The following is a 25,227-nucleotide window of genomic DNA, read 5'->3' as shown; positions in this document are numbered from 1 at the left end:
TCAAATCAGGATTTCATTTTCTTGTACTCGCTCAGACACCAAATGTACACAGAAAATCTATTATGAATAGCAAAGAAGTTGGCTCTATGTGCATACCACAGACAACTTATTGTCCTCCGCTCCAACAAGCAATGACTGGCAATTCTAAATTTATTTGTGTTCAATATTGCACTAACGGACCGGGTTACACTACTGAGAAATACCCCATTTACCTGAAATTACTTTCCATAGTAATATCGACCCTGAGGTGAATCACTCTCCACCATAATTCAACACTTCAAAGCAACACAAATGCAGGTTTTCAAATACTTGTTCTACCACAGGCTCTGTCTCCCATTACCTTATGCAACATATCGCATTAGCTCATTCCCTTATCTTCATCAAGTTTATTTTTGAGTCCCCACTTCCCGAAATGAGACAGGCAATTCCAATAATACAAATTGGAAACAAACTCTGAAAGCTGTTAAATCCGACACGACAATACAAGTTTACGGTTGAAAAGAAACTCGGCACCATGAAAGTTTAACGTTATAATTCCAAGTTAAAGGGTTTTACTATTTCACAAATAATGACAAAACTTACAAATTGAGCTTTGCTTGGAGTTGAGCAGCTATATTTGCACTACAATGTTAAAAACACCAAACCACCTTCTTGACTGCTTTTCAGCCCTAGCCCTATTCAGTCCTTGTGGTTCTTTCGAAATGTCAGGATTTCAAGAGCATTAAAGTTGACAGTACAGGAAACTCTTTATTATCCGGCACCGACGGGACTGGCGTGGTGCCGGTTTATCAAAAAGGCCAAATTACAGAGAGGTATAGTTTAAAAGGTACGAGAGCTCCGTACACAGCAACAAATCCAGGCTTCCCTGTTGCTTAGCAACATGTGCAGGAACTCCGGCCACAGACCAAGCGTCCTTGTTGCTTAGCAACAAGTGCACGAACCCCAGTTACACAGCCACAGATCCAGGAACTGCCACTAATATAAAGTAAAACTTACCTGAACCTACTCCTGAATTTTGCCGGTTAACAGAGATTTCCGGTTATTTAGGTGCCAGTTAAAAGAGAGTTTCCTGAATCTCATTTTTACATATAATATTCAAACGTTTCAACACCTGCGTGCCATTTTTATTTTAGAAAAATTCTCTTAATTAGTTTGCTGTCTCCATTGGTTTTACATTTTTTTTTCTTTCCTATTATCCTAGTTTCCTTCATATTGTTCCTTATTTCCTGCTTCAGTGTATGGACAAGGGAAATGTCCCAACCCATTGTGTAAGTTGATTGTAAAATCTTACCGTTCGGGCACCATATTATATAAAGCAGAGAAGTGGGTCAACAGCTGCAGCTTGCAAGTTCACCTTTAAAGTCTTGCATGAAAAAAAAATTAATGTAGGGTGGAATTTTTTTTTCAATTCAATTTAAAAGTCAATTATACCTATTTAGCCTGTACGTTACCTTTTAGTGTCAGTACCTGTGTTGGTGTCATGTAAAAGGTATTGAAGTTGAATGTTAAAATATTGGTTCGCAGAAGTGAAGTCAGGAACGTGGGCCACGATAGGTAAATTATAAGTTGTTTGGAATGCTTGATCGCAATGGTTGAAAAATAGTCTTTTCACCCAGGATTATTCTGTCAGTATTGCTGTTTGTGAGCGACACCCTCATTTTTTCAGTTGCGAGTTTGTACCCCTGTGTCTCCTAGTGTTTTAACTACAAAAGCTGTGGTTTATATAAATGCTCAAATGCACCTCCCAAACTCGCGACCTCTACCGCATAGAAGGACAAGGGCAGCAGGCAGATGGGAACACCACCACCTGCAAGTTCCCCTCCAGGTCACACACCATCTTGACTTGGCCGTTCCTCCATCGTCGCTGGGTGAAAATCCTGGAACTCCCTCCCTAGCAGCACTGTGGGAGTACCTTCACCACACGGACTGCAGCAGGGTCAAGAAGGCGGCTCACCACCATCTTCTCGAGGGGCAATTAGGAATGGGCAATAAATGCTGGCCTTGCCAACGACGCCCACATCCCAGGAACAAATAACAAAAAACTGCTCATGGGTACAGGTAAACAGGGCACTGGGGCGGAAAAAGGAAGGTGATCCTCAAACCTAGTCACTTTGATTTGTATTTGAGGTTAAGACCGTGTGCAGAGATATTGTTTAATGCACACCTGATCTGAACTCAAGTTGGTTCACGAGTTCGGTTTCCACTTGTATAGACTGGGATGGTCATATCCCGGTCAAGTTGAAACAATTACCCAGAGACAAGTTTACTAGTCTATCCTTATGTGAATAAACAAATGCAACTAGTGTTACTGGTTTTCCAGTTCTAGCACATTTGTTGAAAACGGGTTCAGCAACAATTATTAGCAGACAAGACTGAGGCAAATGTTGTGTAGCAGAACAAACTGCTTCAATGTAGTTGGGATAATATAAAATTTGCCACTGAAGTACAGTATCAACAAGCTCAAGTGTAGAGTGGGGTCGATTTTAACTCTGCACTTGAGTTTACTCACTCCTTTCCCGCCCTGATTGGACTGACTGCAATTTTAAATTGCAAGCAGCAAACAAAACCCACCACAAGACAGCGGGGTCCTTGTTAAAACTACAGATCGAGCTCCGATGATGTCATCGGGGCCAGATAGGCATGTTTACCTGAGGCCCGAGTAGAGGAGCAGCGATGCCTTCCCTGTCAGGCAAAACCTGCTGGGAACAGCAGCCAGGGCCAGAAGAGGGTTTTCTTTTTTTAAAAACATTTTTTTTATTTACAGCTTTCCTTGTGGGGCAGGAAGAGCAGGAATGCAAGGGCCTCTCCCCCCCTCCCGCCCCAGCCCACGATTCCCTCCTTGTGCCGGGGGACTGTTCCCCTGGGTCCCCAGCGGTGGCCTCCTGCCACCTGAGTTTAAGAGCCAGCTTTACGCCGAGTGCCCTGAACTGAGAGGGTCTAACCATCAGGATAGACTGAACAGGCTGGGGCTCTTTTCTCTGGAAAGGAGAAGGCTGAGGGGTGACCTAATAGAGGTCTTTCAAATTATGAATGGGTTTGACAGGGGCGACGTAGAGAAGATGTTTCTGACATAAATTGTGCCATTCATGTAGAAATGACTTATGAAATATACTGGGCGGTCTGCTGGTGGCACTGTCCAGGGAGCGTATAAATACTCGGGCATGGGCCCAGCTTGCTCAGGGACATTTTGTAAACAGGAACTAGTGAAGGATAACTAGGCTTCCATGTTGTGAAACAGTTGATTAAAGCCTTGTTTAATACACTGACCAAGTGCCTAGTAGTTTTCTTACGTCAGTTTCCACTTGTGGGGGGAGACCAAAACTAGGAGGCCCTGAACATAAGATTGTCACTAATAAATCCAATCGGGAATTCAAGAGAAACTTCTTTATCCAACGAGTGATGAGAACGTGGAACTCAACTACCACAGGGAGTGGTTGAGGCGAACAGCATAGATGCATTTAAGGGGAGGCTAGATAAACAAATGAGGGAGAAAGGAAAGTGCAGCATAAATACCGGCCTAGGCCGGTTGGGCCCAATTGGCCTGTTTCTGTGCTGCTCATTCTATGCGAAGCCCAGCCGTTTTGGTCAGGAAGTTGGCTAGCGGCATGTTAGTGAGGCCCAGCGGTTAAAATCGGCCGAGCCTCCCTGCGACTCGCGTTGCCGCCTTCCCGTCCAGGAGTTAGAAATCCAGCCCAGTGAGCCGTTCTGATCAGCAGTGATAAAGGCGTTTCAAGCGCGAGGTGGGTCTCGATTGCTGCCTGCAATTTAAAATTGAAGTCGGTCAGATCGGGGTGGGAAAGGAGTGGGTAAGCTCGAGGGCAGAGTTAAAATCGACCCCGCCGACTGTATAAAAGCTTTCACTGGACCAAGAGAATTAAATAAACAAACTTTGGTTTGGTTAAAGTTGAATCTTTCAGCCGGTTCCCTCAGCGGTAATATTGGTAAAAGTGTATTAGCAGCAAAAACACAATCCTCATGAACCATGCAAGGTCTGGTGCTATTTTCCATCCTTTCTCAACTCCCTCGATATTGAAAATGCAGCATTACTAGATATTAATTCCTGCTGAAATAATACAGTCACAGTCATAACAACATGGTTGCATTTTACTGCAAGAGTTGAATTTGAGCTCAGACTAAGTTCTCTCAAGTCTGCTTCTTCATCTGATTTCTTCATTTCTTCCATCCCTTTCTACCACACCCCCCCCCCCCACGCCTCCCCCGACCCAACACAATGAAATTATGGGTAATGTGAATGCTACAGGCTCATGCAACCAAAACCTTAAGGGGGAAGAATTGAGTCGCGCCCCCTTTGGGGCGCTAACTTCGAGTGCCGGCAAAAGAGCCTGGCACTCGAGAGAAGTGCTGGGCTCATGGAGCGCAGCTGGCGCTCCACAGGGGAGGGGAGGGGGTGCTCAGGAGGCCAGGGGCGGCAGCGGAGGCAGGTGCTGGCAGGCGGCCAGCAACAAAAATGGCCACCCGGCACCTCGCCTTTAAATAGCGCCGCCCCAGCTGCGGGTAGGCCCCCCTGACCCCATCGGACATAGCATCCGGCGGTAAGTCAGGGGGCGCTACCGAAGATCGTGGCCGGGGCGCGAGCGGGGGCACTGCGCACGGCAATGACATCATTGCCAGCGGCGCAGCACCGTGGGGCGCTAACGCTTACCGCCGCCGCTAACCTCCTGCTGAGTTTCGAGGGAGGCGCTGGCGGCACCGCGCCCGGGCGCTAGTTGCTTTGCGTCCTGTTAGCACCCTCTTAAGGTGCTAACGGGAGGCGCAATGCAACCGAATTTTCCCCCTAAGAATTTTGTCTTATTGTAGTTATGTTGGATCTACACCATTGGGCAAGATTAATTCCAAAACAAAGTGAACTGTTGCTCCAACAATTATCCGATTAAAAAAGAGTGAACCAGGCCTATACCGGCCACACCCGCCAGTATTTCTGACATTGATTTTGAATTTCCTACTTGTCGCACTGGTGTGCACGAATTCTACTGCCCTTATACAACACTGTGCCAAACAAATCAAAAGAGAGTGCGTTCAGTTGTCAACCATCTCTATTTTAAACCCAAATACCCTCATGGCATTTTGAAAAGAGTAAACAGAATTTTTTTTAAAAGCTCTTACCGGTGTGAGTTCTAAGGTGTGCTTTTAAGTGGGAGCTTTTGGTGTAGACTTTAGAGCAACCTAGAAAACAGAATGACAGGCGGTTAAATGCATGTTTCACATTCATGCTAAAAATATGATGGTGTGTTTTTAACTACTAGAACATCATGTGGATCACCGTTTTATATACAGCGCGTGTCAACTTTCGACATGTACATCTATTGACTGCTCATCAACACTGTGTACCCGAGCACCGTTAAGTCAGTATTGCTTTCGACCCTTTGATGGTGATGTGCAGCTGCATATATTCAACTGCTGCACTTTACTCTTCACGCAGGCTAAATATCACTCCATAACCAGGTACAGTAAAATTACCAGCAATCAACGTAAAGCGTTTTGAAAGATGTTCTCACCTATGCCAAGTAGGAAATATGGGAGAAACCTCATTTTTAAAAAAGTTACTTATGAAGGTTATTTTCTTCTTCACTGCAAGTACAAAGAACAAAAGCACAAACTAGCATTTAAATAGTGCCTTTCAAGACTTCAGTTGTAGTCACTGTTTAACGTAGGGAAATGCAGCAACCATTTATTCTGCGCCTTTCACAACCTCGGGACATCCCAAAGCGCTTTACAGCCAATGAAGTACTTTTGAAGTGTAGTCACTGTTGCAATGTAGGGAACACGGCAGCCAATTTGCGCACAGCAAGCTCCCACAAACACTGATGAGATAATTGATCAAATAATTTGTTTTTAGCAATGTTGGTTGAGGGATATATGTTGGTCAGGACACCAGGGAGAACTCCCCCTGCTCTTTAAATAGTTTCATTGGATCTTTTACACCCACCTGAGGGGGCAGATGGGGCCTTAGTTTAATGTCTTATCTGGAAGGTGGCACCTCTGACAGTGCAGCTCTCCATCAGCGCTGCACTGAAGTGTCAGCCTGGATTATGTGTTTGCAGTAGGGCTTGTACCCACAACGTTCTATCTCAGAGCTAAGAATGCTACCACTGAGCCACAGCTGAGATTTAAACCTCGGCAAACAATCACTCTCACAGATAGACTCAATTATTCTTGTTTCTTAAGGGCACCTACAATTTGAAAAGGGCCGTCAATCCAGAAAACGTTTCAACTCATTGCAATTTTTTTTTAAATTCATAGTACAGGTAGACTATCCTTTATCCGAACTTCCGAAAACCGAAAACCTCTAAAAACCGAAAGTTTTTTCATTCAGCGTAAGTCGTGCGCACGACGCCGACCCCCGCCCCCGACCGACCCCCCCGCCGACACCGACCCCCACCCCCCGCCAACGCCGACCCCCACCCCCGACCCCCCGCCGACGCCGACCCCCGCCCCGACCCCCCGCCGACGCCGACCCCCGCCGACCCCCACCCCCGCCGACCACCACCCCCGACCGACCCCCACCCCCCGCCGACCCCCACCCCCGACCCCCCGCCGACCCCCACCCCCACCGACCCCCACCCCCGACCCCGACCCCCCGCCGACCCCCACCCCCGACAAATTTCCCAGTCTTTAAAATACCCTCTGAAATCCGAAATTTTCCAAAAACCGAAACACGGCTGGTCCCGAGGTTTTCGGATAAAGGATAGTCTACCTGTAGTCACTCCTACTTAAAGGGAAACTCAATGCCAATATCATATGGTTTCCAGTTACGAAAAAGTTCAGTTATGATCAATTTGGAAAGGTCCCACGTTTGATCATTATAACTGAGTGGTAACTTCATCTGAGGAGCAAAGATTTCAAACAGATCACCTCAGATCTCATTAAAAAGTCTTTCAATATTGACATATACATCTGTAGCATTTTTGGTCATGTCCAGAAACTACGTTTTAAAGAAAAACTTACAATAAAAAGCCACAAAGTAGAAACAAGTTCGAGCCCACTTTTCCTTCTTCCCTTTCACTTTATTTTGTTTTACCTCTGTCTTCTGCTGTATCTTCAACTGTAGACAGATTAGGGGAGCAACAGAGAAGGAAGACTTACTAAGACTGGCTCTAAGAGTTCTTACAGCATTAGGTTTTCTTCCAGTGAATTTTCAGGTCTGGTAAAAGAGCAACTCCGAACTTCAATTCGATGATGCTAGTCCTTGCTTTGTAAACTCGACATTCAAAGTGAAGCCGGTTCCTTTGTGCCCCAAATAGAATGGCAGCACTGCACCGTTAATTATAGTCTAGCAGCAGGGAAAGAATTTCCTGGGCCGGAATTTTCGGGGGTCAGTCGTCTCAACTTCACCTGCCATCTATTCCATCAGCCTGGGTACCATTTACACTGTTTCACCTTGGTCCTAAAAATCCCACCACGATCAGCCCCAACACCAGCAGCACCAGGCACACCAGCAGCACCAACAACAACAACCTTCCCCGCATTCACCTGATGCTGCACAGGACACAGGGCTTCAGCACCCAACCACATTGCTGCCCGGGATGCCAGGAATGGCCTCACCATGGCCAGATTTACTTCACTTGACGCTGTACACCCTGGCTGCCACATGATGCACCAGGTTGGCATCACCCCACACCAACACCATAAAGCATCCCTACAATATCCAAGCCATTCCTTTCACACTCATCACCATTGCGGGGAATACCGTTATGTCTCACCATTCACTGCAACTCACTAAGCCACTTCCAAAGGTTCCCACAAATCTGTCCAAGAACACAAAGTGTTGAAAATAAAGGTTTCAATATTTGACATCACATTAACAGAAACTTTACATGAACATTGAATAAAACACCCAAGTGGCTACCCTTGTGTGTTGTTAGTTGGTATGCTTGCAGTAGGGTGAGGGTGAGTGTGAGGGGTGGCTAGTGAGATGGGGAAGTGATAATGTAGATAGAGAGGGCTGGGTGGAGGTGCAAGGTAAGTTGGTGTGAGTAAGGATGTGCAGGAGTAGGGTAGGGAAGGCAGAGTGAGGGGATGTGATGAGTGGCACAGCAGGATGAGGTTGAGTGTGGCTTTGTACTCACGTTTCCTGATCTAATGAGATAATTGAAAGGTTTGCACCACTGCACCTAGGTCCTCCTGATGACATCCCTGCTTGTGCCCTCCTGTGCAATGTGCAACCAGGCTGTGTTGGTCTCGTGGGGAGGTCTCTTCCGCCCATCAGAAGGGAAGAGAACCTCCTTGCATGCTCTGACTCCCTCCATAAACATACAGAGGGAGTCATGGGAGAACTGGGTGCAGCCCTGCACCTCTGTGCAGTGATTGTCAGTGTTTGCAGCACTTCAATGCTGTAGAACGCTGACAGCACAACTGTCAAAAGTAAGGTGGCCATGGTCCCTTTAAGGAAACCGGCTCACGATGCGTCATGAATGACGTCACCAGACCCGCTCCATCTAATTGGGCCAAGAAACACGCTGGGCAGGCTTAACAAGTCTCACTTTGTACAGCGGGATGGAGCCAGCAGCGGGGGTCGCAACCCGCCACCGACACCGCCACACGGGACCCGCCGAGGTGAACAAACTCTCGGCCCTGGTTGGAACAACAGATTATGATTGGAGGTACAGTACCACAAATCTGATTAATATAACCAAACTGAGCTTTATAAGGAGACACAATCACAAAGATGAGTTGCAGTTTTGGTAACCAGAACATGCAAATAATCACCAAAACCAAATTCCGCTGCGCCACATTTACTCAATAATCTTGCCATTTAATTTCTGTGAATGCCACCAGTGATTTCTTACTCCTCGAATCAGAACATTCTACTCTTATTATTCCCCCCTTCTGGCTACTCACAAGAATATTTCAGGGAGGAAGGGGGAAGGCGGGGGGGGGGGAGAGAGAGAATGCATATTTTACAGAGAAAAAGAACATTTCACAATGGCTCTAGATTTCTTGGGATGGATAAGGGAGAAGAAAGAGGGAGAGAGACAGAGAGAGGGGAATCTGTCACTGGAATCAAGCAGTACATTGAACAGAATGATTGAGCTTTCAGTTTCCTCTAAAGCCACAATGCCTCGATAGAAACTAACAGGTCAATTGGAGGTTCACATCACTTGTTGAAAGATTTTAATCTCAGCTACGAAACTAAAACAAGTCACTCTGAAACTAGTGACTAATCATTTCATGTTTAGTTTTGGTGCCTTGGAACTTGAAAGAAGATTTTCAATATACCCTTTTCACCATCACAATGTACAATAGTTTCTTAGCCTATGCCATGGTTTGGTCCCGGAGGAGGGTGCAAACAGCATCAAATTTCCTTCCCAAATGCAAGCTCAAGGAACAGCCCCTCATCTTTCTATTAGGCACTTTACAGCCTTCCGGCCTTAACACTGAGTTCAACACCGCTCCCATTTTCTCGGCCAGCAGGTGCTGGTAATGGAGAATGACTGCACCAGAGCCACTGGGAGTGGAGGAGGCGTGGACCGGTGTTTGAGGTGGGGATCCCCTATCGCTACACGGCCGGCAGGGTGGTCCGCACCCCTGGGGTCTACCCACCTTTCTCCTACCCACATTCCTGGGCCACGAGGAGCCATCTCCTCATTGCCAGATTTCCCATGCGTCCCTCCCCCTCTGTTATTCTGCTGTCACCATTTACACCGCCTCTACACCCATCTTCTGTTTCTTTACTTGTCTCATTACCACCCCCTTTTTTGCCCCCATCATCCCTTTTGTCAGTTAATCACTCCTGCACACCCTACCACAGCTCTTCCCCTTTGTTCTTTCTTCCCCCACCCCGCCACTTTTCCTGGCTCCTTGCTTCAAAATAAAGGGAAGCCGGTTACAGAGAAAAATTTTGACAGATGAATTGTCATCGTTGGACAGCTCTGTGAAGCTGTCAATCACTGACATTCTCGGTTGTTTGATGAGTCCTTGTATTCAAGACTCAGCAAACCTCTTTTGTGAGCAGAAATTAGATGGTTGTTGCATCTGAGAATGCAGCAGCCACCTGTCATCTCTGCCAGTGAGATGCGAGACTCTCCGCATCCCCAACTGTTGAACCCTGCAGGAAGAAACAAAGGTAAGTAAACATTTTCTATCACTTTTCACTCATCTCCCATACTTACCTCTCCACACTTGCACTCATCACTCACCTCCACAGCGCATTTTTGCACCCCTCTGACCCCCACAGACCCACTGCTCGCCTCGCTGACCCTGGCGGGGTTTCCCGACGTCGGGAAGCCCGCACCTCTGGTTGAAAAATGGGGATAATCCTCTTAACTGCCTGTTAACAGGCAATTAAGTGGCTGTAATCCCCTTCCCGCCTCGAGGAGACGGGACCTGGCACGGGTCGGGTACCCGCCTCCTGGGAAGATGGCACGGAGGCGGGTTGGGGGCGGAATGGGTACCCGCCCCCAGATTCTGACATTTTCCCGGCAGTCCCACCTCCAAACCCGCCTCGCCAGGGCTGGCAAAATCACCCCCTACAGTCCAAATACTTAAAAAATCTACCTGGAATAGAAAAAAAAACAGGTACGCTATTGAGTTTACGTTTTCTCCGCAGGAAGGGCAACAGCCATGGAGAAAAAATATAATCCTACTGCAATGATATTGACACAAAAAAGCAAGCACTACAGCAGGGGAAGCCACTGCTCAATAAACCACTGAAATTCAACAGTGTTGAATCATAATAAAAGAGTATTCAAAACATCTGCTAATATTTTAAATAAGCAGTTAGCATACACTATTACATTATCTTAAAGTGCACACTCTGGAGGGGCCAGGAGTATTTTCAATGTGCCCTTTCCCATTATATATATATACTAGCTGAAGTGCCCGGCGGTGCCGAGGGTCTTTTGAGGGCTTGTTGTTGTTGGAGGAGAGAGAGAGAGCGACTGGGGGGAAGAGAGAGAGCGACTGGGGGGGAAGAGAGAGAGCGACTGCCCTTTCCCATTATATATATATATTATTTTTTTTTTTAAGTTCCCTCCTCCCATTAGGACGCTATACAGTGGTGGCTGAGGAGCAGTAAAAGAGGAAAGAAGGAATCTCCCCTTTTAAGCATTCAAGATAAACACACAGGGAGTGAAGTTGGTCCTCGATGGTCGCACAAAATGGGCAACAGCGAAGCGGCAGCTTCTTTTACACACCACCCAACCCAATTTTCTTTTCTATTGCCTTCAATGGGAAAAAATATCGACCGGCTGTAAAAGGGCTGTTGATTCACTGTCACCATGTGGCCCTACTGTTGAAGATCAATTGCACCCCCTCACTATCTCTAGATTTGTATTGCTACAGTACAGTTGGGGGTCATAATCTCTTGAGAAAATGCAGTGTTCTTACGCCTCAATTAGGAAAAGCAAGCTGTTGAAACATAAATGATGTAGTGAGTCTCCATATTTAAGGAAGGATATACTTGCATTGGAGGCAGTGCAGAGAAGGTTCACTCGGTTGAATCCTGGGATGAAGGGGTTGACGTATGACGAAAGGTTGAGCAGGTTGGGCCTAGCCTCATTGGAGTTTAGAAGAATGAGAAGTGATCTTATTGAAACATATAAAATTCTGAGGGGGATTAACAGGGTGGATGCTGAGAGGATGTTTCCCCTAGTGGGGGTTGACATGAATCAGTCATTCATGAAAGAAAGACTTATGAAATAATACTGAGCGGCCTGCGGGTGGCGCTGTCCAGGGAGAGTATAAATACTCGGGCACAGGCCCAGCTTGCGCAGGACATTCTTAACAGGAACTAGTGAAGGACACAACTAGACCTCCATGTTGTAAAACAGTTGATTAAAGCTTTGTTTAACGCTTAGACCAAGTGCCTAGTAGTTTTCTTACATCAGGGGTATCTAGAACTAGGGGGCATAGTTTCAGAATAAGGGGTCGCCCATTTAAAACGGAGAAGAGGAGGAATTTCTTCTCTCAGAGGGTCGTGAATCTTTGGAATTCTCTACCCCGGAGAGCTGTGGAGGCGGAGTCACTGAATATATTCAAGGCGGCGATTGACAGACATTTGAACTACAAGGGAGTCGAGGGGTACGGGGAGAAAGCGGGAAAGTGGTGTTGAGGCCAAGATTGGATCAGCCATGATCTTATTGAATGGCGGAGCAGGCTCGAGGGGCCGATTGGCCGACTCCTGCTCCTATTTCTTATGTTCTTATGAGTAATCAATTTATCATTACGTTACTTTAGAATTTTGGTGAATTTCTGCGCTAGTCAAGGTCCGGAACATTGGTTTTGGATCTAGAACAGATTTGTGTGTTTTAAACTCAGTGTCGGTATCAAGTCCTCCCAGTTTGGGTGTAGCCTCAAACTGGATTCAGCCTATCCCAAATACATTTCAAGTGGCAGACAGAGGCTATCGCTCTGTGACAGGCTCAAATTCCAGTCCCAGAAGTGTCAATTTCTAAGTTACCGTGGAGCCCAATTTAAAAAAGAAATTCATGACAGCTACAACTAATATTTAGCATGAGGCCCACTATAGTTGGTGACTGCAGACCACCACTGGAGGCTAAAAGCAAGGCACACAGTAATTTCATCTACAAAGAGAATAAGGACACATATTACATAGAATTGCATAGAGTTTACAGCACAGAAACAGGCCATTCGGCCCTACTAGTCTAAGCCGGTGTTTATGTTCCACACGAGCCTCTTCCAACCCTACTTTCTCTAACCTCATCAACATATCTTCCTACTCCCTCATGTACTTTCCCCTTAAAGGCATGTATGTGACTCGCGTCAACCACTCCATGTGGATTTTTTTTTCATTTTTGAACTGATGTTCTGTCAATTTAAGATCTTTAAACATTGTGGGGGAGAATTTCTACGGGCCTCTCCCATCTCCGTCAGCAACTCCAGCGGCAACTCTGGAGAAACTGTACACAACTGTTTATGGCCAGTTACGCCGTTTCTCTGGTGGTTTCACCACAGCTGCAGCAGGAGAACCTCCAGCGGAAATTCCCAGTGTTTGCCTCAATGGTTGCTTTAGCAGTCAGCGTATCGCCCAGTGGAACCAGCTGACAAGGCTATCACTACATCAGTTGGGCCATCACACCCACCACTCTCTCTCAAAGTTGGGATGAATAAAGAATTAACTCCCTGCTGGGTCAAGACTGGCCAGTCACGTATAAAGACCATGTTGTTTCAAGTATAATTCCTAGTCTGTGCTGAGTAACCTGAACTCTCAGGGTGGGAGTGCAATGGGCCTCAGTATCTCTAGGCTAAGAAACCAAGATGGTGATAGCCAGGGTCCTGCTACTGAGAGTTATCTAGTGACCCCACTGTAAGTGCTGGATGTGGTACATCAGAGAATGGCACAATTGAGTTAGAAACATAGAAACATAGAAGATAGGAGCAGGAGTAGGCCATTCAGCCCCTCGAGCCTGCTCCGCCATTCAATGCGATCATGGCTGATCATCCAAATTCAGTACCCTGTCCCTGCTTTCTCCCCATATCCCTTGATCCCTTTAGCCTTAAGAAATATATCCAACTCCTTCTTGAATATATTTAATGAATTGGCCTCAACTGTCTTCTGTGGTAGAGAATTCCACAGGTTCACCACTCTCTGGGTGAAGAAATTCCTCCTCATCTCTGTCCTAAATGGCTTACACCTTATCCTTAGACTGTGACCCCTGGTTCTGGACACCCCCGCCATCGGGAACAGCCTTCCTGCATCTAGTCTGTCTAGTCCTGTTAGAATTTTATAAGTTTCAATGAGATCCCCTCTCATTCTTCTAAACTCTAACGAATATAAGCCTAATCGACCCAATCTCTCTTCATACGTCATTACTGCCATCCCAGGTATCAGTCTGGTGAATCTTCGCTGCACTCCCTCCATGGCAAGAACATCCTTCCTCAGATAAGGCGACCAAAACTGCACACAATACTCAAGGTGTGGTCTCACCAACGCCCTGTACAACCGCAGCAAGACATCCTTACTCCTGTGCTCGAATCCTCTCACTATGAAGACCAACATACCATTTGCCTTCTTAACCGCCTGCTGCACCTGCATGCTTACCTTCAGCGACTGGTGCACAAGGACACCCAGGTCTCGTTGCACTTCCCCTTTTCCCAATCATTGCCATTCAGATAATAATCTGCCTTCCTGTTTTTGCCACCAAAGTGGATAACCTCGCATTAATCCACATTCTACTGCATCTGCCATGCATCTGCCCAATCGCCCAACCTGTCCAAATCGTACTGGAGTTTCTCTGCATCCTCCTCACAGCACACACGCCCACCCAGCTTTGTGTCGTCTGCAAACTTCGAGATATTACATCTAGTTCCCTCGTCTAGATCATTAATATATATTGTGAATAACTGGGGTCCTAGCACCGATCCCTGCGGTACTCCACTAGTCACTAGTTTGGCTGCTCCTTGTGCACCAGTCGCTGAATGTAAGCATGCAGGTGCAGCAGGCGGTTAAGAAGGCAAATGGTATGCTGGCCTTCATAGTGAGAGGATTTGAGTACAGGAGTAAGGATGTCTTGCTGCAGTTGTACAGGGCGTTGGTGAGACCACACCTTGAGTATTGTGTGCAGTTTTGGTCACCTTATCTGAGGAAGGATGTTCTTGCCATGGAGGGAGTGCAGCGAAGATTCACCAGACTGATACCTGGGATGGCAGGAATGACATATGAAGCGAGATTGTGTCAATTAGGCTTATATTCGCTAAAGTTTAGAAGAATGAGAGGGGATCTCATTGAAACTTATAAAATTCTAACAGGACTAGACAGACTAGATGCAGGAAGGCTGTTCCTGATGGCGGGGGAGTCCAGAACCAGGGGTCACAGTCTAAGGATAAGGTGTAAGCCATTTAGGACTGAGATGAGGAGGAATTTCTTCACCCAGAGAGCGGTGAACCTGTGGAATTCTCTACCACAGAAGACAATTGGGGCCAATTCATTAAATATATTCGGCCAACCTGTCCAAATCATACTGGAGTTTTTCTGCATCCTCTTCACAGCGCACACGTCCACCCAGCTTTGTGTCATCTGCAAACTTGGAGATATTACTTCTAGTTCCCTCGTCTAGATCATTAATATATATTGTGAATAGCTGGGGTCCTAGGACCGATCCCTGCGGTACCCCACTAGTCACTAGTTTGGCTGCTCTTACCAAGGCTCATAACAACAACAAAAAACACTTGTATTTATATAGCACCTTTAGCGTAATAAAACGTCCCAAGGTGCTGCACAGGAGTGTTATAAGACAAAAATTTGACACTGAGCCATATAAGGAAAAATGAGGACAGATGACCGAAAGCTTGGTCAAAGAGGTAGGTTTTAAGGAGCATCTTAAAGGAGGAAAGAGAGGTAGCGAGGCGGAGAGGTTTAGGCAGGGAATTCCAGAGCTTAGGGCCCAGGCAACAGAAGGCACGGCCACCAATGGTTGAGCGATTATAATCAGGGATGCTCAAGAGGGCAGAATTGAAGGAGCGCAGATATCTCGGGGGGTTGTGGGGATGGGGGAGATTAGAGAGATAGGGAGGGGCGAGGCCATGGAGGGATTTGAAAACAAGGATGGGAATTTTGAAACTGAGGCGATGCTTAACCGGGAGCCAATGTAGGTCAGCGAGCACAGGGGTGATGGGTGAACGGGACTTGGTGCGAGTTAGGACACGGGCAGCCGAGTTTTAAAGATGAAATGGTTTATATACATCATAATATATTAACTGCTTTTGCAGTCTGGCTTACTAAAAGAATGGAGTTTAAAAGTTTACTTCACACCTATGAGTAAACGAGATGGGGTGGGGGTGGAAGATGTCCTTCCCTGGAGGAAGGCCATTAGTGAACCAGTTAGTCATTTTACCTTTCTACGCTGGCCCACAAATTACCAGGTTAATTGAGTTCAATTCCCCCCCCAACTTGCTATGGTGGGCTTTAAACTCAGAACCCCTGGGTTGCCAACACAGTATCATAAGCATCACACTACTGGACACTACTGCCAGTTATGACATGGGCAGCCGCGTTTTGGAGGACCTCAAGTTTACGTAGGGTAGAACGTGGGAGGTCAGCCGGGAGTACGTTGGAATAGTCAAATCTAGAGGTAACAAAGCCAGCCGTATGAGCAATGGCTGGCTGTGAAGGTACCAGAGGGCGAATAGCACCCATGGGGCCCCAGTAAGGAGTCAGTCTTCAGGAGAGATGAGAAGAGGAGAAAATTGCTGAGAAAAAAGTTGAAAAAAACAAAAGTATTCTACAGCCTGAGTTGAGTCATGACAGATGTTTAGATGCTTTGTTGCATCAATTATTACACTCACATAAAAAATAAAATCAGCTATGTTATGCCGACAATCCTGAAATAGTACAAAAACATTTTAAGCGGATTAAAAGGGCAGCACGGTGGCATGGTGGTTAGCACTGTTGCCTCACAGCGCCAGAGACCCGGGTTCGAATCCGGCCTCGGGCGACTGTCTGTGTGGAGTTTGCACATTCTCCCCGTGTTTGCGTGGGTTTTCTCCGGGTGCTCCGGTTTCCTCCCACAGTCCAAAAGATGTGCGGGTTAGGTTGATTGGCTATGATAAATTGACCCTTAGTGTTAGGGGGATTAAATACGTGGGGTTACAGGGATAGGGTGGGATATGTGTTGGTGTAGGGGTTACGGGGATCGGGTGGGATATGTGTCGGTGCAGGCTCGATGGGCCGAAATGGCCTCTATCTGCACTGTGGGGTTTCTGTGATTCTGTGATTCTGTGAAAAGAGACACACCTAATCCTCAAAAACCAGTGAGACTTAACCAGTCATCTTCATAGTCCTTTCTATAGACAGTTCATAGGTACTCATTTACTTTATCTTTATAAAATGAGAACATATGGTAGTAATTAAATGTTACATTTAATTGTTAAAATAGTGCAAGCCTCCGCATAGATCAGAGCTGATTTGTCTGCTTAAACCGAAGTCCATTGTAACCAGAACTGTCCTGGATTTCATAATGACGACTATACTGAATCTTTAAAAATGCCTTTAAGACCCACCAATGTAGATGTTCGTCAGATTTAGTTGATCTGTCACCTTCATAATTTCTGGTGTGAAGCATTTAGTCAAACCTGTGAGTGGGCGGATTACTAGCTGCACACTCAGATTACGAGCTCAAGGAGAAGCAATGGGCTCAATTTCATTAGCAACACAAAGAGCAATGTGATTCCCGATTATCTGGATTACAGTCAAATCGTGTCTAACTTATAAGAACAGAATTAGGAGCAGGAGCAGGCCATACGGCCCCTAGAGCCTGCTCCGCCATTCAATAAGATCATGGCTGATCATCGACCTCAACTCCACTTTCCCGCTTGATCCCCATGTCCCTCGATTCCCCCGAGTCCAAAAGTCTATCTATCTCAGCCTTGATTATGCTCAACGACTCAGCATCCACAGCCCTCTGGGGCAAAGAATTCCAAAGATTCACAACCCTCTGAGTGAAGAAATTCCTCCTCATCTCAGTCTTAAATGGCTGACCCCTTATCCTGAGACTATGACCCCCTAGTTCTAGACTCTCCAGCCAGGGGAAACAAACCCTCAGCATCTACCCTGTTAATCCCCCTCAGAATCTTATATGTTTCAATGAGATCACACCTCATTCTTCTAAACTCCAATCTACTCAATCTCTCCTCATAGAACAACCCTCTCATCCCAGTTTCTGAAACTACAGTCAATTTAAGTAAAGAAATGTCCACTTTAAGCAATCAAATGTATTAGTTCTAATGCAGTTGACTTGAAAAATTATAGCTTTGGTCCATTTTACTTGATTATCCAGACAAGCCAGGTCCACTACAAGTGAAGTAAACTGAAGGAACTCAGATAACTGTTAGGGCATAAAATAATTTTACTAATAGCGTCAGAAGCCTGTCCTTGCAGAGGCTCACTGCCAGGTTCCACATTATCCAAGAGGATTCTGCCCCCACCCCCATATGTCCAGATCCAAAACTACCTCCAAGGTCGGCTGCCTAAAATGCAGTCCAAACTAACCCTGTCAGAACAAGGCTTCCGCAACAAGAACTCCCCACCCCGGGTATCTCCTGCCTCTGTTCTTGGTCATCGCTATATGCACAAAGCTGCCCTAAATCTTGGGAACAGGAGCTCAAGCTGACTGGCATGGCCTCCACCTGTGACTAGCTCAAAATTCTTCACTGCTTATACCTTACTCCACACAACCTCTGAACATTTCAATCAATTCAATGCTGGAGGAACTACAGGAAAGGAAAGGACTTGCATTTCGGCTGAGGGGTGACCTAACAGAGGTCTTTAAAATTATGAATGGGTTTGATAGGGTAGATGTAAAGAAGATGTTTCTGCTTGGGTGGAAGAGAGCAAAACTAAGGGCCATAAATATAAGATAGTCACCAATAAATCCAATGGGCGATTCAGGAGAAATGTATTTACCCAAAGAATAGTAAGAATTGAAGTGTAGTCACTGTTTAGGGTAGACACCGACACAACTTGTGGCCTTACCCCTTCCTCCAGCCCTTCTGGATAGAGATCTTGAAAGTCTGCAAGCAATACCCAGCCTTACCAACCCCTAGATACATTCTCATGCCTGCTCAGCCTACCTGGCAGCAGAGTAATGAAACCTATTCACTCTCGTGTCTTCCAGCAGCAAGGAGCTGCCTCCGTGAGCTTTGGCACAATCCAATATCCCTTTACAAGAAACACTCAGGCAAAATATCTGTGAGACACTTGTCAATCAGAGCAAGTGCTGCAAGCTGCACTAGGAGTCAAGAAAACATCAATCCCTTCCTGCTGTCTTAATACCCACCTAAGCCACCAATCAAAGGGATCTCAGACTTCCACTGAATAGGCAGATTTCAGTTCCCTACTGCTCCCTCACCTCCCACAGGCAGCACTCACTACCCAACAAATCCTCCATCTCTTTCTCCTCTCCCACCATACGATCTGAACCTCATACCAAAGAATGACCTTAGCCCTACCAGCAAGCAATTCAAAACTGTGAGAAACTGTATAGCTGCATAACACCCTCACTTATATATCTGCAAATTACCATGCGTTGTTATATAGCATCATTTTCAACAGTAATGCAGGATGAGAGCATACATTTATAAAGCACTTCTTTGCATAATAAAATAGCTGAGTGCTTTACAAAGCAAAAGCCGGGGAACATTTGAGAAGGGGAAGTGAGGAAAACAAAAGGCAGGGTCGAACAGGTAGGTTTTCGGGAAGTCTGTGATGGCAGCGAAAGAGGCAGGGAGTCAAAGTGGTTTTTGAAGGGAATTGAAGGGGGCAGGAAATCAGCCTGTAGTTGTTGAGCAGACACTGTTGATTGTTTGCTGTCGCACTCGGATTCTGAATGTAATTCTAATGCAAGTAAATTGCAATCGTGTCAATATGTACATCTACATCTCGGCAACAATGTCTGGCCCACAAATTGTTTACAACAGCGTTCAGCTGTACTGTGATGATGCCATCCTAAATCCTAAGGATTTCCATTCTCATTCACTAATTACCAAGAAACCCTCCTTTACAAATAAGATTTTATTGATGAAAAACTAGACCATTAAAGGAAATTCATCACTCTGTCAACTAGCAATCTTCCAAAACAGTAGTACTTTAATTATTATTTGGCAGAGCATTAAACATAATTATCGTTCCCACTTTGACTATTACACTTTAACTTAATTTAAAACTCCTTTCTTAAATAAAGGCCAAGACTATTGGCCATTTCCTCAGAGAAGGCGCTTCCATTTGTGGGGGGGGGGGGGTGGGGGGGGAGACCAAACCTAGGGGCCATAAATATAAGATAGTCGCTAATAAATCCAATCAGGAATTCTGGAGAAACTTCTTTACCCAGAGATTGGTTAATATGTGGAACTCGCTACCACATGGAGTGGTTGAGACGAATAGCATAAATGCATTTAAGGGGAAGGTAGATAAGTACATGAGGGAGAAAGGAATAGAAGGACATTCTGATAGGGTGAGGTGAAGAGGGGGGGCAGGAGGCTCGTGTGGAGCATAAACACCGGCATGGACCAGTTGAGCTGAATGGCCTGTTTCTGTGTTGTACGTTCTATGTAATTATTTTTAGAGTTATACAACATACCTGGAAAGTCACAGTGATGAATCCTTCTCTTCTCTAGCTCCGGATTGTTTCTGCGGTTGAACTTAGCCGGCGTGATGCTCTGTTGCGTCACTTGCAAGGTCGCTGGGAGGGCATGGGTTGCAGTGGGTGACCCCAGCTTGCAGGCAATCGAGGCAGCATACGATGGAGGTGGCGTCATAGTTTGCAGCAGTTCTGGCTGCCTGTCGGGGCTGCCGGGCTCGGAGTTTGGTGGCGAGGGTGGCAGGTAGGTAGGCTGCTGCGGGAAGAACTGCGCCGGCACTGCAAACATGCCTGCTGAGATAGAGTGGAAGTGTTTCACCACCGTCTGCGGATGCACCGCAGCCAGCGAGTTCATGCCGGTCATTCCTGTCGACACGGAAGCATTGGCAAGGTTGCTCATACACGCGGCGTTACCTTGCGCACGAGGAGTGTTACCGGGCATGCTTATCAAGTCCGGGGAGCTCAGTAGCTGGTACAACTGACCCTGTTGCGGGGAAGCAGGCAGGTGCATTTCGGGTGAGGGCAGCTCCTGCTTGATAAACGCGGTGTTGACATCGGTCGACTGCGAGGTGTTGAACACGCTGGTGAACTCCGGCAGGGCCTGGGTCGTAACTGTTCGGTTCTCCTGGGTAAAAACAGTAACCGGTTCTGAATGGGGCTGAGCCATGGGTGGTCTTTGCGGCTTATAGAGACCAGTTCGCAGGTAAGTGAGGTCGGGCAGAATCACGTTGATGTTGACGCTGTACGGCGAGGTCCTCTCGTCCTGGAAAAATTCGTCCACCACCGAGGCACTGTCTCTTCTGTACTTCTTCAGCTCTGGGATTGGCAGCGGCTGGGGTGAAAGATACTTCTCCATCTCACACCTAGTCTGTATGAAAAGTAAAAGGCAGCACACAATAAGCATTAAAAAGTACAAAAAGGGCACAATTGAAAAATATACACGAACAAAGTGCATTCAAATTGTCCTCACTTGCAGAATTGCCAATATAAAATCAAGCACAGCCGAGACACAAAAATATCACTTCTTACAAGGCGTGGCATTTTAAAAACCCGCTAAAAAAAATCTGCTAACCCAGACCAAATATTTTAAAATTACAGCCGAGAAGCAGCCGCTGTTTTGAGATGCAGACAGTTTCATTTCTCAACTTCGCTGCTGAAATATTGGAAAGACGATCAGAACTGCAGGTTTGGGAAGATAATCTTAGTAGTGTTACAAAATATATGCATTTCAGTTATTTGTCAAATTACATTAAACATTAATAAGACTTCAGGGAGGTGAAAATGAACACTCATCATTCGGTTTCAAGATGACTGATTCTGTTGCACCATTCCACTAAATCTTGTTTAAAATACAACTGCTTTTTTTTAAAATTTCCATCCTTGAAGTTTAAGCTTTTTACCAGTTTGAAAAAGAAAAAATTCTGGTCGCTGAATATTGAATGCTGAAAGGCTTTAGGATGGATTTTCCTCGGGTCCAGAGAAACCAGCAAATCAATCGCATCCAAATGCAACACTTGCCGGTCTCCAGCAGGACTAATCACCCAGGAGTTTGTAGGATTGGTTCTAGTTACATATTCATGACAAACTCCCGGGATTGGCTCTAATTACATAATCACGCCAAGTTCCCCGCCCATATTGAGCCCGGCTCTGGGAGCTTACCAAAGAGGTGGCGCAAGAAATGACAAGCGCTAGACAGTTGCTGGGAAAAGCAAGAGAATGCACCATCTAAAGGTAAGTAGCTGCATATGGGGGCAACGCAAACAGCTTTCCACTGCATAATTCAGCCTCTCCAAAGTCTCCAGGGGCACAATATGGTTGGCAAAATAAATGCAGAGGCAGGAAATGGAATCTATCAACTGATGGAAGGGATGCAGTGCCCAAAGTCCCCGGTTTCATGGCTGGCAAAGCAGAGTTGCTGTGCATTGAGATGTGTGCGAGGAGGACTGTTTTGCTTGAAACTTCAAGATGCCCTCCCGAGAGGACAGCAGGATGTGGTGGTGGAAAAGTTGTGGGAGGAAGTGATCTTCACCGTCAGCACAGTGTTGCCCCTGTCCTAATGTCGCTCTATGTGGGATCGGTGTCAAATGTTGTTTGATAACGCTCCTGTGAAGAGCCATGGGACGTTTTACTACGTTAAAGGCACTATATAAATGCAAGTTGTTGATGGTGATGGAAGTTTCCTTCCATCAAATGGTACTGATCTACAATGAGCTTTGCGCTGACCAGAGGCTTGTGGAGGTAGTTGTCCTCAGTCACTGGCTGGTCAATGCGCCGGGGTCTTAAGATACAGTTATGGCACTGGTGCCTGATGGCCTGTTTCACTTCACCTTGTACCACTCAACCATGAAATACTGTGACTAGGGCAACTTCAAAACCAACCCCCCATCACTGATCTGAACTAGCATCTCCCTGAGCACCTGTGAAAATTCTATGGCGAGTTATTCCATGTCCCATTTTTCATCTCTCTTTGCTCTGTGAGTTTTTCAATTATTATCCGTTTGCCAGTGAATTAGCAGACAGCATTCAGCTAGTTCGGTTTCCAATTAAACACGCTGTAAGACGACAGAAAAGTAAAATAAAACCAAGGTGAACATTATCCGCAGCGCTTAAAAAAAGAACGGAAGCTTGCGCTTCATAAAAAGGCAAAGTTTAATAAACCTTGGCCACGAAGAGGTCTATCGCTCCTGAGGTCCATTGTAGATGGGCAAAGTGAGCATCTAGCTCAATCCCATTCTCGACAGATGGACAATCTCACCAGGCTTCATACAGTTAAATGAAGCTATGGCTCATCTTCAACTGGACCAATTTAGGCTGGTCTAAAATGCCTGCCAGAAAATCATGTTCAGCACAAAAGTGCCGTTGGGATACGTGGCTTTAGCCAGATTTTGCCCCCCCCCCCCCCGCATCCGTTCTGCTCCTGTGCTATTGGGCTTAGGCCAGAAAATCAACTCGGTTCGAACTTGAGACTTCGAGACTGAAACTTAGGTGGCGCACAAATGACCATCTATTAACTGTGGACAACAGGTCTCAACGTCGGTTTTTGCTTTTTACAAGCACAAACATAGAAACATAGAAGATAGGAGCAGGAGTAGGCCATTCAGCCCCTCGAGCCTGCTCCGCCATTCAATGCGATCATGGCTGATCATCCAAATTCAGTACCCTGTCCCTGCCTTCTCCCCATATCCCTTGATCCCTTTAGCCTTAAGAAATTTATCCAACTCCTTCTTGAATATATTTAATGAATTGGCCTCAACTGCCTTCTGTGGTAGAGAATTCCACAGGTTCACCACTCTCTGGGTGATGAAATTACTCCTCATCTCAGTCCTAAATGGCTTACCCCTTATCTTTAGACTGTGACCCCTGGTTCTGGACTCCCCCACCATCGGGAACATCCTTCCTGCATCTAGTCTGTCTAGTCTTGTTAGAATTTTGTAAGTTTCAATGAGATCCCCTCTCATTCTTCTAAACTCCAGCGAGTAGAAGCTCAATCGACCCAATCTCTCCTCAAGCTAACCCAACAGTGCTAGGCATCATTTCTAGACATAGAGGCACTGCCCCAGAGTGGAAAGAAATAGCCTGTAAATCCCTGGAGTTCGAGTTCCCAATCTCAACTAAGCCACCCTGGGAAAAGGTCAAGTATAGGCCGCATGAGAGGAAGAACAGAACCATCATTCTGAGCTGATTTCACATAGCATAGAGCTATATTAGACACCAGTTGCAGATACTTGTGCGCGGATCTCCAGGTCGTCTAGAGTAGGATTTAGATTCCCTGTTTTACTGATCAATAAATGCATCGTAACAGAAAAAAAATGCCTGGAATGAAATGCAGTATAGATTCAATCTGAAAGTACATCATACTACGTATGGTCTGTTATAAAGCTTGCATTTTGTATAGTGTCTGTGCTACCACCTTTGTAAATTAGTACTGGGAATTTGCTCTTTGTGAATCACAGCAGCGAAGAGAAAAATATAAAATCATGGTTTCACTCTATGGGATTTTTAGAATATAAAGCGGCCCACTTCTTTCTCCTCAGTTGATTATCAGGAATTTGACATCGGTATAATACTGATATTAATGGACATGGTGTGGAGATGCCGGAGTTGGACTGGGGTGGACAAATGTAAGAAGTCACACAACACCAGGTTATAGTCCAACAGCTTTATTTGAAACCACAAGCTTTCGGAGCGCTGCTCCTTCGTCAGGTGAAGTGGAGAAATGCATAAAGACACAGCTTATATAGTCAGAGAATCATGTCAGATATGATTCTCTGACTATATAAGCTGTGTCTTTATGCATTTCTCCACTTCACCTGACGAAGGAGCAGCGCTCCGAAAGCTTGTGATTTCAAATAAAGCTGTTGGACTATAACCTGGTGTTGTGTGACTTCTGATATTAATGGATGCAAACCCCCTGTATATTAAAAAAAATTACTGCACGGCGATCGGGAATTTAAGTGTTGAATATACCCCGTACATAAGCTGATTGGGTAACTCTGATCTTAAAGCCCCAAGGATTACATTCACAGTTCAAGACCTTAAGTGAATGATTTCAAGTGAATGTAATCCTAGTTGTTTGCAAAATACAAGCAGACTTTAAGGAAAACAGATCTTTACACTAACTCTTTATAGCACTATTTTCTATAACAAGTTAAAGAATTTTATACAAGCTTGATCCGAAGAGAGATGGTTGATGCTTAAATGTTGGTTCTGCACAATTAGTAAAAGGATATTACCGTCACATTAGAAATTGCAAGTCACTTCATGCACATATACAAGGAAGGTTCAAAGACAACTACGAATTCAACAAAAGCACCACATCACCATTTGCAACTAACAATTTTTTAAATCACAGCTTCAGAAAAAATCTAAAGACTACACCTCAAAACTTAATATGGCAGATATTGCATATACCACAATCCAAACATACTCAGGCAGTCAGTGGGATGGGTTTTCAAAGCAAGTTGTTTAGAAACTGAGCATTTCCTAGCAAAACTTCTAAATACCCTTTATATGGTAATGGTTGTACCTAGACACAATCTATTTTTAAAGTACATCTCACTTTTTCAATAATGTTCACATTTTCTTAATATAAAAACTAACCAGAGGATAGTATCATGTAGAATAAGTATAATCTCGATTGTATGTATATACCAGAAACAGTCAACTTTACATGTAC

At 45.6% G+C, this 25,227-nt stretch overlaps 1 protein-coding gene across 3 annotated transcripts in view; it reads right to left on the bottom strand.

Moving 5' to 3' along the window:
* LOC147111463 (Krueppel-like factor 5) overlaps window positions 1-25,227 on the bottom strand; it is a 72,832-nt gene that overhangs the window by 24,940 nt on the left and 22,665 nt on the right. For 2 of the 3 annotated variants that reach the window (XM_085998485.1, XM_085998486.1), the window contains exons 2-3: window positions 20,052-20,919; window positions 5,125-5,184 (exon numbers count right to left, since the gene is read on the bottom strand). In XM_085998485.1, coding sequence (XP_085854611.1) covers window positions 5,125-5,184; window positions 20,052-20,919 — 928 coding nt within the window. The remainder of the gene's footprint in view (window positions 1-5,124; window positions 5,185-20,051; window positions 20,920-25,227) is intronic. The other variant, XM_085998487.1, reaches the window with a different exon arrangement.

The sequence above is a fragment of the Somniosus microcephalus genome, chromosome 10, assembly GCF_052327205.1.
Source record: "Somniosus microcephalus isolate GS21.2 chromosome 10, FLI_Smic_1.0, whole genome shotgun sequence".
Taxonomy (NCBI): domain Eukaryota; kingdom Metazoa; phylum Chordata; class Chondrichthyes; order Squaliformes; family Somniosidae; genus Somniosus; species Somniosus microcephalus.
Note: the sequence above shows the minus strand (reverse complement) of the source record. Positions and strands in the feature narration are given on the sequence as shown.